At 43.4% G+C, this 17,500-nt stretch overlaps 1 protein-coding gene across 1 annotated transcript in view; it reads left to right on the top strand.

Annotated features, from left to right (window-relative positions):
* Window positions 1-17,500, top strand: part of LOC125295326 (rasGAP-activating-like protein 1) — a 108,432-nt gene that overhangs the window by 15,907 nt on the left and 75,025 nt on the right. The window contains 1 exon segment of the mRNA XM_048244595.1: window positions 10,225-10,316. Coding sequence (XP_048100552.1) covers window positions 10,225-10,316 — 92 coding nt within the window.

Raw genomic sequence — 17,500 nt, forward strand, 5'->3', positions numbered from 1 at the left:
TTTAGCACTTTGAGTCCCTTTTCTGGTTTGTTTTGATGAACTAGAGTGGTGGACACCGTAAATTTTGACGATTGGTCCTGTCTCGACCTTTCTGACTCATTTTGAATCGCTTTTGACTACTCAGAGTGGCTGCCAACAGGCATAGGCTACTCAAACATGTCCTAAAACAACCCTTAGCGTTAGTTTTCAAAACTGCAACTCACCGAAGTGGTTAGTGGTGTTCGCTTGTTGCTGCTGAGACTGAGCGAAGTCATATTCAAAATAATGCAAAAAATAAATCCGCAGATAAAACCAATTATCCTCATTCATTGCAATATATCAAAGCACCTTCAAACGCTTGAATGTAGCACCTTTATTTTTTTTTTTAAACAGCTAGACAAATGATTTAGCTAATTAATTATAGCCTGTACACCAGCAATTGTTGAACATTTACCTGTACAAAGTACATTGACAGTAGCCCAGCCTAACAAGCATGTTGTATATTGTAGGCCTACTGTAGAAATTTCACTTAAATTGCAACATGCCTGCTTGCCGGCGCTCAAACGACAACGAAAAGACAAAAGATATCAAAGCAACAAGAGGGTTGAGTCTGAATGACAACTCATATTGCTCCTCATAACCGTCATAAAAAAAGTGTTTTTCTTTTCTTTTTGAGCACGTCCCAATCCCAGGACATAACGCACTGGACCTTATAATAGGCTCGAGATATAATTCCAAAGGGGGGCAGATAGGGGCCTACTGCACTTAAAACTTAAAAAGATTGAACGAAGCTTCCCAAATTTTAAATTGCGATCAGTGACTGGCATCGGGTGAACGGCTTTTGGGTTGAACAGGCTATTAAAAACTATTTATGCACCTCAATATCACAGGAGAGACTGGGCTCTCCTTTCTATTAATTGAAAAATATGTTATGCTACCTGCAAACTGGCCTATGATTTCATTGTTGAGTTTTGCAAAGCAAGATAGATATGAAGTCAGTGTCATTTATTTGTCCAATGTTAGCCTACAGACCAGTTTCCATAGTGCACATCTTATCAACAGTTTGAATGTCGTGGTGTGTTTATGCTCATTGACAAATACCGCTCAGCACAATGATTCATGCCCAATTAATTTCCCCTGTTAAAGTGCCCTTTGTTACACTATTTGGTTTCGTGATGTAGCCTATGATAAACACCATATGGCCAAATAGACCAGCTAATGTTATAGGCTATACAATTTCCCTCTTAAAGACAAGCTAGTGTAGCTACTATTAAAATGCACCGACGGTAGCCTTGGCTATGTGTAAAGTAAGTTATCGCGATGATTTAATGCACGAAGTTCAAAGTTGACATTGGGGCGACCCCTTGCGACGGCCCTGCAGCTCCTCCTAAGACTGCGAGAAAAAAGTTAAAAATACGCAATAAACCCGAAAAAAGTTGAGGTTTGTTTCGTCCCGGTGATTTATTTTAAAATTGTCCAAGATGGCGGCGCTGCACACATGCAGCGACCTCGCTCTGTCCCAACCGAACGGTGTTTTGTTTGTTTAAAAGTGTTTGTCCGAAAGTTTTACGTGTTCGCCTCTGCCTTCGTACTACAAGTATAGCAGGCAGTTTCTACTAGACATCTGCAAAAGCAAGTTTTGCAGCCGTTCTGAACTTTGCAACAGAGACGCTTAAAGGAACTTCGGACTACTCCGCCTGCAACAAGACCGGACTAAGCCTGCTACTCCTCCCCGAAAGAAAGCGCCGGAAGGTGTGCGAGGAAGCAGAAGAGGGCAAGCGCTGAGGCGTCCGGGCCAGGCTAGCGGCCAACCCAACTCGCCCAGCCATACCATCCATTCTCCTGGCAAATGTCACGATCACTGGACAACAAAATGGATTACATACGACTGCTGAGATCAACGAACGGACAGTGAGTAACTGCTGTGTGCTCGTATTCACTGAGACTTGGTTAAATGACAACATTCCGGACTTTGCTGTACAACTGGAGCAGCTAGCATGCTATCGAGCAGACCGGGCCATTGTAAAGGGTAGAAAATCACGAGGAGGAGGAATCTGTGTTTACATCCGTGGACGAATGGTGCCGGGACACTGTAGTAGTATGCAAACACTGCTCACCACTGGCGGAGTTTATGATCATAAAGTGCCGCCTTTTTTACCTGCCAAGGGAAATTACTGTGATTCTGCTAGTCGCAGTATACATCCCGCCTACCAACAATAACAGCGATAGGAACACGGCTCTTAGTGAACTGTACCAGGCTATCAGTGAACAACAGACGGCACACCCAGACGGTTTCACCATCTTCGCTGGAGATTTTAACCATGCAGACCTTAAAACTGTTTTTCCAAAGCTACACCAGCATGTTGCTTTTCCAACAAGAGGAGACAACACAAAGGAGCATACAAAGCCACCCCCCTCCCCACATTGGACTTTCTGACCATATCACTGTTATGCTAATGCCCGCGATACAGACAAAGAGTGAAAGCAAACAAACCGGTTCGCAAGCAGGTAAAAGTGTGGCCTGAGGGGAGCCTCTGATGCTCTTCAAGACTGCTTTGACACAACAGACTGGGAAATGTTTAAGCAGGCAGCCATTTACAACAATCAGACAGACATAGAGGAGTACACAGACACTGTAACCTCTTACATTACCAAGTGCATTGATGATGTGACCCACAAAAAAGACATCATCACTGGGCTAACTGGAAGCCATGGCTGACAGGGGATGTCCTCAGGCTGCTGAGGGCCAGAGACAAAGCCTACAGAGCTGGGGATGAAGCTGGCATGAGAACAGCGAGAGCCAACCTGTCCCGTGGCATCAAGGAAGCAAAAAAGGAATACACTCACAAGATAACCACCCACTTCAAAGACAGCAGGAACGCAAAGCCTATGGCAGGGCATTCAGGCCATCACGGACTACAAGCGCCACAGAGCTGTGAGAGCAACATCCCTCTGCTCAACAATCTGAACCGTTTCTTTGCTCGCTTTGAAGCACAAAAACAGCACTTTACCCACAGAAGACCCCTCGCCTCTCCACACACGAAAGCAGCCCCTGTGCCTCTCTGTCGACAGCGTGAAGAGGACACTTGCTGCTATCAACACCAAAAGGCAGCAGCAGGCCCAGACAACATCCCAGGTCGTGGCGCTGAATGACTGGCGCTGAGGAGCTTAAGGATGTCTTCACAGACATCTTTAACACTTCCCTGAAGCAAGCCATCGTCCCATCATGTTTCCAAAGCTGCCACCATCATACCTGTGCCGAAGAAAACTGCTCCATCCTGCTTCAATGACTACCGCCCGTGGCACTGACACCCATCATCATGAAGTGCTTTGAGCCGGCTTGTCATGTCACACATCAAATCCATTCTCCCCCACCCTGGACCCTTCCAGTTTGCATACCGAGCCAAACGGTCCACAGAGGATGCAATCTGCTCTGCCCTCCACCCAGCCCTCACCCACCTGGAAAAAAAAGAGACTCATATGTGAGATTGCTGTTTATAGACTTCAGTTCTGCATTCAACACCATAATACCACAACAACTCATCTGCAAACTTGACAAACTGGGACTCAGTACCTACCTCTGCAACTGGCTACTGGACTTCCTCTGTCAGAGGCCTCAAGTAGTATGTGTTGGCAACAATACCTCAAGCAGCATCACACTGAGCGGGGGCCCCCCAAGGCTGCGTGCTCAGTCCGCTGCTCTTCACCCTGCTGACGCGATGACTGCACTGCAACCTACAGCAACAATCACATAGTGAAATTTTGCTGGACGACACAACTCTGGTGGGTCTCATCACCAAGGGCAACGAGACTCAATACAGGTTGGAGGTAGGCCATCTGACCATCGTGGTGCAGGGACAACAACCTCCTGCTGAACGCCAGCAAGACCAAGGAGATTGTTGTTGACTTCCGAGAGGTCACACCCAACACCTGCCACTGACCATCGACGGTGCTGTGGTGGAGAGAGCGAGCAGCACCAAATTCCTGGGGTGCACATCAGTGAAGACCTCTCCTGGACCACCAACACTGCATCACTGCTTAAGAAGAGCTCAGCAGGCCGCCTGTACTTCCTGAGAGCATCCCTCTCCAGCTGTACCGCCAGGTGAAACTCAGACGAGCAAGTGCTCCACCAGCCATCATCTTGTCTCCACCGTGGGATAGTAGGAAACGAACTTTCTCCCCTAATTTCGATCTCTTTGTATGTCTTGACATGTGAAGAAATTGACAATAAAGCAGACTTTGACTTTGACTTTGACTTATTTGTGAAATTGTTAAAACGACAGCCTTTTCAAGGCATTTCAAGGAAGGAGTAAGTAGCATGCAAGCTCCCAAATTGTCCCAGTAGACAGAAGGCATCAATAGCCTAAATTGTTGGGACTGGGGAGGGTCATCGTTTTTTTCTCAATCACTTTGGAGGGTCATAGAAAATGTCTTGCTGGCGCAGGGAGGGTCTTTTTGACTAACGCCTCCCAAAACTCCTCCGTAGCCCCTGAACAGTCCCTAATTGATTATAGCCTGTAGGCCTACACCAGCAATTGTTGAACATTGACCTGTACAGGACATTGACAGTAGCCCAGCCTAACAAGCAGATGTTGCAAAAGACGCATAATTAATCAGAAATAAATAATGTAATCTGCATCACTTTATTTAACAAACTTCAAGCAACAAGAGGGTTGAGTTCACTGTGAGGCCAAACCCAAGAGCAGAGCCTATCTGTTAAGGCACTCGATAGGCTATAACGAGCTGTTTTGCCTGGACAGACAATAGAAGATGCTTTCTGAATAGCACAGCTTAAGACGGCTCTGGTCATCCCATACCCTCCCCACTGTAGCCTACCATTATGACTTGTTGTCGTTTTGGGACATTAAGCTTTTTTTCACGTTAAGCCCTCCCCCCCCACCTTCTTTCAAAAAAGCACACTTTTTTTGGTGTTACTTTGAGGGAGGGTTCTCATAGGGTTCTCCGCGCTTCTGTCGTTTGGCCACAATCCGGTGCAACCAGGCCAGGACATATTTTAGAGCAGGGGTGTCAAACTCATTTTCATAGAGGGCCACATCATTGAATTTATAGGTTACTGAGGGCCACATAATCGGCGAACATGTGCATGGTGCAACCATGAAATCGGTATTGCAGTATGGCTTATTCAAAATTGGTGTGAAATAATGGTCCTAACCACTTTAAAACAGTTTGGCTGAAATAAAAAACAAAAAGTCTACAACAGTAACATTTTCAAATGCAACTTCTAGGCCTACAGTATTAGTTAACAACTGATCAATATGCATTCATGGGCTGACATTGATGAGAATAAACTGCAGTCAATAATGTGCATAACAATGTCCATATCACCACTAAAATTAATTGTGGCTAAGAAAGGTACTGTGTGTATGTGTGTGAGAGAGAGAGAGCGCTATGGTACTGTGAGGTCTAAAGGCAATCAAAGCCGGAGACCGGATATAAAAGGGTATAGAAATACAAACAATTTATTAATTCTCTCCAACCCTCGGAGACACGTCAGATCATAACAATCGGTCAGACAACGTGCACACACAGCTACAAGCCCCAAACAATTACCACAAGTAGACCTACGTTGGCACAAACAGGCTACTGCGCATTAGTAGCAATACCCACCCAATACAACATAGATTCCCTCTAGTGCCCGACGGGCCTCACAATAATATACCCCACCCGTACCCTGATATGATGCGCACAACGCAGCTTTAATATGGACCATAAAATGGGAGACAAACAGTGGCGTACACGATGCCTGTAATTAAAACAAACATAAAACACCTCATTTACAGATATTCCCACGCTTCCCCGCAACCACATCAAGCAGCCTTCCCCACACACCAGGAATCAGCAGACAAATCAATTAAAATTGCCACAAGGCCCATGCCAACTCACCCAGCCTCTCACGCTACGCCGCTCACACCGCTCGCGATAACCACCACAGCTCTCTGCATGAGCTACAAAACGCATTGCGATATCACCCGGCGCTCGACTTGCCATAATGTCAAAACCATCACATTTAAAGATCTGTGCATCTTACCTTGGACCGCAACCAACACTCAAAACTTCACAAACATTCCTCTGGACGAAGATGGCAAGGGGCTTGTGCAACCACACACAATCATCTGCTCTCCCACCTGCTTACCTAACGGGGCTATATCCAGGTGCGCTGCAATCAACGGAGATTCCCCCTACGTCACTACAAGCGGCACACCTCCCGACGTCATTCCCGTGGATACCCCTCCACTACACCCCACTCACCCCCCAGAAAATTTAAATCAGTGTCCCACAGATTTGCTCTTCCAACCCTATTCCTACAGCTGCCCCTTAAGGTTGCCCATCTCCTCTCCCCTTGTGGCCCACAGCTGCCCCTTAAGGTTGCCCACCTCCTCTCCCCTTGTGGCCCACAGCTGATCTTGGAAGATTGAATGGGTTAGCATGCCGTCCAGCTGTGCACCTGCTGGATCTCCTCAGAGGTGTAGGTTCATGCGGCCCTGGCGGACCTCCTACTGCTTCATTGGCTCCCCACCAATGCTCTTCCTCCCTTAATTGACCAGCTTCCCCTTCAGCTGGGATTCCCTCCTCCAGGCCTAGGCTCCTGGGACGGGACTGATACTGTTGTAAACCCACCCAATCCCCAGTCGTCTCCTCTTCGCTCCCACTCTCTGAGGTCCCTTCTCTCCACTCCTGCTGCACCCTGGGGCCACAGAGCCGCAATTCATTGCGATGAATGTTCCTAGGGGACTTGGAGGCATCCACTGGGACTACGGAATAGACAGGTGAGTCTTGACCCACCCTTGCAAGCACCTTATGGGGTACCGGGAGCCACACATCCTGGATCTTGTGTCTGCCCATAAACTGCCTATTACTTAACATACACCAGCTGGCCGGGGTGGAGGGTGCCGTTTCTAGTTGGAGCTCCATGGCGCCGGCTTCTATACTCTGCCGCCTCCCTCAGCCTTTCCCCTGCTTGTTTGAATGCTGCCTGCATCACTACAAGTTTACACACCACCTCGGCGCCATTCCCGTGGATACCCCTCGACTACACCACATGCACGCACACCCACCCACCCCACCCCATAAAACAAATTCACTGCGTGTACAATATTTGTCCGTTTCCGGTTTTAGGTCCGTGCATTGCAAAAAAAAAAGTAGCCTTCATAGCATAACAATATCCACATGCAATAATACAACAACAACGTCTCACGATGACCTATTCATTTGGACAAATTGATACAGCCCTATAGCTAAAGTTACCTTTAGTTTTGTTCTAACGCATCGTGACGCCTGGCTTTAAACAGCTGTAATCTAACGCTCTGACAAGCACACCAATTGCCTACCTTGTTCTTGCCCATCTGGAATAACTCCTCTAGCTTTGCTGCCTCCATCCTTTCTGTTTTCGTTGTTTAAACTTGTGAAATCCATAACTAGTGAATTAGCCCAACATTGTGTGCTGATAACCATATATAGATAGCCGAAAGTAAAAGAAAACAAGTAGCCTAGTTGTGCCTGCGTCATGATGATTCTGTCTCCTGCTCAAACAAAATGTGTTCGTTAATTTTGATAACGTGTAACTAACTTTACGTGATAGAAAATTGTAAATAGCCTGATGGCATGCAGCTAATAGGATACTGTGCATAGTTGGGAAGGTATGGTGAGCCAGTTTGGTGTGATACACATTACACGCACACAAGGGAAGTTTTCTCTCGTTGTTGAGGGACTGACGATGCGGGCCGTTCAAAAATCATTGTGCGGGCCGTAGGCTACATGGCCCGGGCCGTATGTTTGTACCCTGTTTTAGAGAGAGCGGTGCAGCTCAGATGTCTTCTTAATTTTCTTTATTCTTTAATAAAAGGTGCAGAACATTATTAAACTTTGACTAACGTTTGATGTTTTTGACTAACTTAACATCGAAGCGTTAGTCAAAGTTTAATAATGTTCTGCACCTTTTACTAAAGAATAAAGAAAATTAAGAAGACATCTGAGCTGCACCGGCGCTCTCCTTCTCTAACACTTTTGGCTTTGGCTAAATATTTCTAAAATCATTTGAGTTTCACTAGTCACATGTTTTAACAAGCAACACTTGTTATTGAACTAATAACAGGCGTAGGTCGAAAATTGACTTTATTTTCCATACGGAGAAATAACACCAGAGTCTAACCAAGGTCAATCTTGCCAAAAGCCCTAAAACCTGAAAAAACACATGAGGCAAAAGTGCAAAACACCACAAAACTACGCTGGCGATATTTTTATTGCAATCATTGCAGCCTACAGTTGTAACAGCGGCGTAACAGTCGTTTTACTCCCGTATCGCTCATTATAAAGAATGTTTAGCGTGTCCCAAAACAGCTATCAATTAATCACCAAACGTCTTATAAACAAGTATTGCCAGGAGCAACACCTTGCAAAAAAATTATAATAGGCCTAGGCCTTTTATATGGCTCTGCTCCTGCCTAGATTGAACTCAGAACTGCCTGAAAGTTGCAGACCTGCTCTGGAAAATCGTGCATTAACCCACTCGGCCGGTCAGACAACACTATCTGCTTCGAGTAGGCCTATTGTAGGACTATAGCCTACACTGGTTGCTGTGGCACAGTCTTGAGTGACCGAATTCGTTTTTCCTTTGTCATATGAATGCTGTCATTTTGTTAACATTACTGTTTAGGAGATGCTGTAGGCAAAGTCTATATTTTCAACCACGTTAGTATAGTAAAAAAAAAATCAGAACTATTCACAAGGTTTCTGGGCAGCATATTTATGTTCTGTTAGCGTTTAACTTCTCATGACTACCGACAAAGTAGCCTACTGCCAGCTGGCCGAAGCTCTCATTTTAAAACATTACTGAGAGACAGGCACTGTACAATCAAGAAATCTTGCCACTGAATCCAAAACTATGTTTAACATTATGTACAAAGCTTAGGCTACAGTGTACTAGCATGTTGCAGGGGCTGTTAAAACACAGAGAAACGCACTGGCTTCGCCAATCACAGCCCTTGCTGTCAGATAATGCCCGTCTGGTTCACCGCCAAACACCACAACGGACTATGCTGCCCCCAAAAGCGGCTGCAGTTGTACTTACATTTCACCCAGCTCGCGTGAATCACCTTGATCGTGAATGAAGTGTCAATTTTAACTGGGACCCACTGTAGGATGTTTTTTGTTGTTATATAATCATAAACCGCGACATCTCTTCTTTGCATACAACAAGTTTGGTCTGAGTTCTTCACCAGTCAAAGCTCTATGGGTGAGTGGCAAAAGCTTTATTAAATCTTGACTAAAAGTTCACCCAAAGACATGTGGGAGACTCCAAGGTCAAATGGAAGAAGGGTCTTTGGTTTGATAAGACCAAAATTGAGCTTTTTGTCTATCAGACTAGATGCTATGTTTGGTGTACACCAAACACTGCATATGACCACAAACGCACCATCCCTAATTTGGAGCATGGTGGTGGTAGCATCATGCGATGGGGATACACCAGCGACAGCAGGCCCTGGAAGGCTTGTAAAAGGTAAAAGTAAAATTAATTCAGCAACATATATGGAAATCCTGGAGGTCAATCTGATTCAGTCTGCAAGAGAACTACTGAAGATTTACTCTCCAGCAAGACAGCTTAGTCGAGCATAGAGTTAAAAAACTACACAGAAATGGTTTGAAGACAACTAGGAGGAGAATGTTCTGGAGAGGCTGAGTCAAAGCCCAGTCCTCAATCCTATAGAGTCAAAGCCCAGTCCTCAATCCTATAGCAAATCTGTGGCTGGACTTGAAAAGGGCTGTTGACATCCGATACTCTTTCAACCGGCAGAGCTTGAGCAGTTTTGCAAAGAAAAAATGGAGTAAAATTGCAGTACCCAGATGTGTGAACCTTTTATGGAGACCTATCCAGGCAGGCTCCATGTTTTAATTGTGGTCAAATGTCCATCTACTAAATGCTGACTTGAAGGGGTGAATATTTATTGCTTATTTTGCATTATGTATTTTTTACTTAACATTACTTTGTAGAAATCTGCTTTCACTTTGACTTGTGGGGGTGAATACTTTTTATAGGTACTGTATTTGGGAAATTATGTTGAGTTTTGAGTGAGTTATATCTGAATATATGTTGTATATGGTAATTGTTAGAGTTCTAAAGGGGTTCTATGGGAACCTTAAGGGAGGTTCTGTGGATGGGTTCTGAGGGGTTTTCCGTGTGTGTTCTGTATGGGTTCTAAGCAGGCGATATGGTTTCTATGACAACAGGTGGAGATTCCACTGGCCTGCCTACGCAGGACCCCCCCACTGCAAGGCTGGTTCCGACTACTGCCCCTGGGCAACACCGAGCACGACGCAGGGTAAGACTACTGCCCCTGAGAACAACGCAGGGTAAGAGTACTACCCCTGAGCACAACGCAGGGTAAGACTACTGCCCCTGGGCAACACCGAGCACGATGCAGGGTAAGAGTACTGCCCCTGGGCAACACCGAGCACGATGCAGGGTAAGACTACTGCCCCTGAGAACAGTGTTAATTTTGGCAGCTATTTTTAGATTTAGTCTTAGTCTTTAGACGAAAATGCTTATTAGATTAAGTCACATTTTAGTCATTGTTTTTTCAGTAGTTTTAGTCTAGTTTTAGTCGACCAAAAGTCCTTACAGTTTAGTCAACTTTTAGTCATTACTTTTAGTCAAAATGTTTTTCTTTTTCAAACTAATTAAATTAGGCTAATACAGGTATCGGAAATTGAAATGAAGGTGACAGGTTGTATGAAGTGTTGAAATTTGTAAAGCAACATTTCACTATTAACACTTTTACCACATATACAGTACATACTCCTTACCTTAGTTGGATATTTCTAGACTAGACTCTTCCATCTATGAGATGGTGCTGTGCTGTCCTTTCTGATTTACTAAGGTAGTAAGTGCATTACACATGGTGACATGGAATAAAGACCATTCGAATAAGTCAAAAACAAAACTTTCTATATTTTGCCAATGTGGTTATGTTTATTTTCTGGAACTTCAAAATGAACACACATATTCCCAAAGCAGAATTAGGCTACTTAATCTGATCTCTGATCTCGATTCAGTTTGAGGAAAGCACTTCTCTCTAAAATGACTCTTGCTCTATTTCGACGACCATGACTGAGGTCACCTGTAATGCTAAAAACTTGCTCAGCAAATGCTTGAGATGCTGGTATTGCAAGAAGATCGAAGGCAAGAGGTTTTAGGCTCGGATAAACAGAACCCTGTGAAGCCCAAAAATCAACAGCAGTCTCTTCGTTTATAGGTTCTGACAGTTGCTCCTTGAATTTCTGCATTTCCTGCCTGGAAAGACACAGGGCTTTGAGGCCAGATCTAAATGGCGTGGCTTGCAACTGCTTTTGAGAGGAATCTAAATCTGGGCCACTTTGCCATTGGCTCTGGTGCCTCTCTTCTTTCTTCTTCCTGCTCATTTTCATCAGCCTCCTCCTCCTGTATTACTGGTGACACCATTTGAGCAATTTAATCTTCTGCTTTTCTCATAAGCTCCTGAATTTGTTAAGTCATCACTTTCTGTGAGTGAGAGTGAGACTGTTGGCTCGAGGAAGCATGCAGCAGCAGTGAGGGGTGAGAACTTTGGATCACTGGGATCAAGAAAGCAGCTGAAGCGTTTGTCCATGTTCACCTTCATCTTATGTGCCAGGGGAAACTCGAACCCTGGGGGAACTCAGACAGGTGAGCTCTCAGGTCCAGGAGGGCGGGCACCACCAGGGATAAGGACATGGTGTCACTCTGGACCATCTGGGTGTGCTCAGCAAAGGGGAGGAGCAGATCTCTAAGAGCAGTCAGCCTCTGCCACTCACTTTCGGTAGTAGATAGTCCCAGCCCATCCCATCAGCTACCTGAAGAAGTGAGTCCTTCACTTGGACAAGGCGTGATATCATTAGGCATGTGCTGGACCATCTAGTGGAGCAGTCTTTTACCAGAGTGAGTCCACACAGCTGCAGCAGTCGCTCAATTGCCACGAAAGAGCCTGACGAATACTCGAGCTTTGTCAAGGAGTCGATTGACACTTACTTCTTTCTAGATCATGTTCACCACGAGTTGCAGATACTTTATTAATCCTCTAGAGGAAATTCAATTGCCATAAGCAACACAATACAATAAACAATGTATAACACATCTTTAATGCTAAAAGACAATAGGCATAGCTCAATGACAGACATAATCTAGCCTGCTACTGAAAATGTTAACATCTATAAACGAATAGAATTTACCTTTGTTCCTCGACAACCTCAGAGTCTTCATCATTCTCCTCGGATTCCTCCTCAGAGCTGCTGGGCTCATGTTCATCGTTTTTGAACGCTGCAACCATGTTGCTTCCATAATCAGTTATGACGGTCAGAATTTTGTGTTTTGGTATTCCCCAGTCCTCAGTGCATTGGTCAACACAAGTCTTTATACACTCTGCAGTGTGTGGGTGGGAGATCTGGTCAAGCTTCAAGAATATGTGCTTTGGTTTGTTCTCCTGATTACAAAAGTAACAGGCACTAATTGCGAGGAATGACGCTGTAAGTCCTTTTTTTGGCCATATGTCCAGAGCAATTGTTGTTCTGCGTGCCGTTGCGAGTCTTTTCTTTAAATTTTTGTTTTTTCATCAATATAAAGAATTCGATCAAGTTGTTTATTTTAGTTTTCTTCGGAATGGTCAGCCTCTTGTCTATGGTCTCCATAATAAAGACGAAATCTTCATCCTCAATAGTGCGGACAGGTAGACTGGTGCGTGCAATCCATTGCGCAATCACTTTTTCTTTAACACTTTGTTCCAGTGAGTCAGTTTTATATTTTGTTACTGAGGTGAACTCTGCTGGGATCGATGATTGCACCCTCACATTTTTTGCACCAGCTTGCTGTTTAGGACTATTCGTCTCTGGGATCTAGGTGAGGAAAAATCAAAAGACACAATTACTTATAATTATACAGACCTCCTAAAGGCTTACAGATGAATTAAAATTTATTAAATGTAGGCTAATCCCTTTAAGATATTACTTTGCTAATAGTATTATCATTAAAATATAATAAGATATCAAGTATAGATTTTGAAGATTCAAATTATGGGATTTCACAATACAACTAGCCTGTTATACATGTATATGCCTACCTGGCCTTAGAGCAAATAATCATACACACAGATCTTCTAAATATTTGCTGTGTAATCTTAGAAATAACACATTGAAGTTTTACTAGATAGTAATTGCAATGCATGTTCAGGGCTTGCCATTAAAGGCCGGTTGCAGGGTTCATTTTCCAACGAATTTGCACAATTTGCTTGTTGGTAATAAACATTTAAACTGTTATCCATTGTATTTGATGTTGTTGGGTATCACAAAACGGAATATAATACTAAAAAGCAGGTACTATTTCACAGCGTTTGAAGTGATTCTCCTTTTCCCCACAATGCATTTATTACGTCACCTTAGGGGAGGCTACAGGCCAAAGCCCACCTTGAGACCCTTGAGAGTAACGAGAGGAGTAAAAGAGACGCAGTAAGGGATTGTTCAGCAGTAGATAGCGCAGATTATAGATAAATAGATAGGCTATAGATAGCCTAGATATGTATATAGACAGGTAGATAGATAGATAGATAGATCATGTCATATGCTGGTCACAGGGGAGCTCCTCGACCAGCTGCCAAAATGCACTCGGCTTCCCTAGAACTAGTTACTGCAGCTCTCCACCACAGTTTCCATTGGGACGGCACAGCCCACACAAGCACCTGCAAAACTGCGACTTGCCCATATTATCTTCCCTTTTGTAAGCCGTACCCTGACGATGTCAATGGCAATCAATCACGAGCAGTAGTTATCGAAAAATATTCATGCTGAAGACCACGACCAGCCTAATCGGGCGCGGCTAGAAGCTAAGTAACTGGGGTGGCTCACAGGTGGGACTAAAAGTTAGCCCAGCTAGCTATCGCGGATGCTTCATATTCTGATCTTCTGACTAAGTTTGCCCGGGAACCTACTTATCTGAACTAACAACATGATCACTATCACTAAAGAAAATGTTGACTTTCATTCGGTGCTGTTCACTGACAGTAACAAAAAAGTGTCGTAACTTTATAAGCATAATGCATTGAACTGAATAGGTGCATTATGTAGCCTCATAACGCAGGCCTCTAAAATTCAGAAAATTGCATTAAACTAAAATCGAAGACATTGTTATCTTTGTTAGACCATAGGGTCGTTTGTCATATAAATGCTGTAACGAAATTCGAAGTGTAAATATACAAACTTTATGTTGAAAGTGTAACCGACCGTTTCCCATAGGAATGAATGTAAAACATACCCTCCAAAAGCGAGACCTCGAAATTCAGAAAAATTACTAAATTGATGTTATTACCATTGGTAGATCATAGGGTAGCTGTGATATAAATGCTGTGACGAAATTGAAGTGTAAATATACAAACTTTATGTTGAAAGTGTAACCCGATGTCCATTGAAATGCATTGAAATAAATGAAGCGCAGATCAAGTAGTCCCCAAAGTGACGTCATCACCGAATTGCGTAAAAAAAACCCGCTAATGCTAAAAACAACAAAAACTGGCATTTAACACCATTTGGAGACATTTTTAAAAATGATATACATATATTGAGTGCTTTATGTACCCATTAATCAACAGTGGTGGTTAACCTGCAACACAGGCTTTAAGCTGTTTCTGTTAAAGACAAGTAAGTGAAAATGAATCGAGCATAATTACAAGTTGCTTGTCCAAATATAAATGAACTCGCAGCCTATAACCATTACAGCAGCAACACGAGCATTTAGGCTGCATTTACACTGTCAGTCTAATGTAACCCAATTCTGTTTGTTTTGTAATGGAAGCTAGCTACTCTCCACATAACAGAAACGTAGCCTACTAAAGTTTCACACAGCTTCACGTCACGTAATGCGTGAATGAAGTGGCCATTTCAAAGTAAGCCTTACACACATGGAACAGAACAGGTCTGAAAAGCCAGCACGTTTTTTTTTAGCCATATGTTTCACTCGAACTATAGGACAATTTATGAGGAAGAATTTCACTAGTCCGACCAAAACGTTTATTTGTCAAGCTCTACATGTTTCACTCACAAGCTTTGAAGCTAACACACTTACATTAGCTAACACATTAACCCAGCCTACGTTAGCCTGGCTAATGCCAACTGAAAACGTTTTTTATTTGCGAGAAAGACTGCACATCCAGGCTAAGTCAACGCGGCTTGCTAGAGAATTTCCCAGTTGACAAAGCAAGCCCAGTGACATTAACTTAACGATAGTTAGCATCAGGACGTATCATTTAACATTACAGTTAGCTAACTTACCTTGTCATAAATAGCAGGGTGGTGCGCCCTAAAGTGTCTCTTGAGGTTGGTTGTGTTCATCCCACCTAACTTGAAGCCACATGGCGTCTCTCCATCTCCCGTTAGTATGGTGCATTGAGTTTTCCTTTCTGCTGAGTTATAACTAAAGTGTGTCCATATATCTAGTCTTTGTTTCCGACCAAACCCTTTTTGTGATGAACTTGCCATCATGTGGTTGTCGTCATTAACTCCCTATCTTTCTGTAATTGGGACATCAGCAGCACCTGTCTGGGGTTCAAGCAGCGCACATCCCTCAACCAATTCAACTAATGACAGGGATGCATTTTGACAGACAGACTAGACACACAATTGGGGGTAAATATGTAAATACCATGCAAAAAGGGAGATCCAAGGTCTAACAGGAGCCAAGGAGCAGGACCGGAGCACTCAATGCTTAAAGTGTTTTTTTATTCGTGCAAACTGACTAACGTTTTGACGTCCATGCGTCTTCTTCAGAGTCAAAGTGTGTTCAGAGTGTTTTTGACTCTGAAGAAGACGCATAAGACACAACACATAAGACACAACACAACACAACATATAAGACACAACACAACACAACACATAAGACACAACACATAAGACACAACACAACACATAAGACACAACACAACACATAAGACACAACAACACAACATATAACACAACACATAAGACACAGACACAACACAACATATAAGACACAACACAACATATAAGACACAACACAACACATAAGACACAACACAACACAACACATAAGACACAACACAACACATAAGACACAACACAACACATAAGACACAACACAACACATAAGACACAACACAACACATAAGACACAACACAACACATAAGACACAACACATAAGACACAACACAACACATAAGACACAACACAACACATAAGACACAACACAAACACATAAGACACAACACAACACATAAGACAACACAAACACATAAGACATAAACACATAAGACACAACACAAACACAACACACATAAGACACAACACAACACAACACAGACACAACACAACACATAAGACACAACACAACACATAAGACACAACACAACATATAAGACACAACACATAAGAACAACACAACACATAAGACACAACACATAAGACACAACACAACACATAAGACACAACACATAAGACACAACACAACACAACATATAAGACACAACACAACATATAAGACACAACATAACACACAACACAACACATAAGACACAACACACCACATAAGACACAACACATAAGACACAACACAACACATAAGACAACACAACACATAAGACACAACACAACACAACACATAAGACACAACACAACACAACATATAAGACACAACACAACACAACACATAAGACACAACACATAACACACAACACAACACATAACAACACAACACAACATATAAGACACAACACACCACATAAGACACACCACATAAGACAACCACAACACATAAGACACAAACACATAAGACACAACACAACACATAAGACACAACACAACACAACATATAAGACACAACACATAACACACAACACAACACATAACACACAACACAACATATAAGACACAACACAACACATAAGACACAACAACAACATATAAGACATGTAAGACAGGACAAAAGCAAGAACAGGACAGACAGGGGTGTAATGGGGGGTAGTCCCAGGAGAGGGAGGGAGGAGTGGGCATATTCAAGTTCAAATGGCCTCAAAAGTAAAGGTAGCCTTCCTTCCGCAGCCATTCAAAAACTCTATGTAGGACATGGGTAGAGTCTTCTAAGATGCAGTTGGCTTTCCCTAAAGTTGCCTTGTCGTGCAGTGATGTCAGAGACTGAAGAGGGTGGCCAGTGATTTTAGAACATGTGTTCACAATGCTCTGGAGGTGTTTCTTATTTTTGACTGAGAGGGAGTGAAACCAGCTTCAATAAAGGAGCTGTAATGTAGAGAATCCAGAGGATTATAGCTTCCCAAGAAATACTGACAGGCATTTTTAAGATACACCTCTGTTTGTTAGAGACTATGTACTATGTGTGTGTGTGTGTGTGTGTGTGTGTGTGTGTGTGTGTGTGTGTGTGTGTGTGTGTTTCAGTGTGTGTAATTCCCCTGCACTTCTCTGGTGACTTTAAAAGCCAGTAAAGTTGTGACTCACAAG

This window comes from Alosa alosa, chromosome 5, assembly GCF_017589495.1.
Source record: "Alosa alosa isolate M-15738 ecotype Scorff River chromosome 5, AALO_Geno_1.1, whole genome shotgun sequence".
Lineage (NCBI taxonomy): Eukaryota > Metazoa > Chordata > Actinopteri > Clupeiformes > Clupeidae > Alosa > Alosa alosa.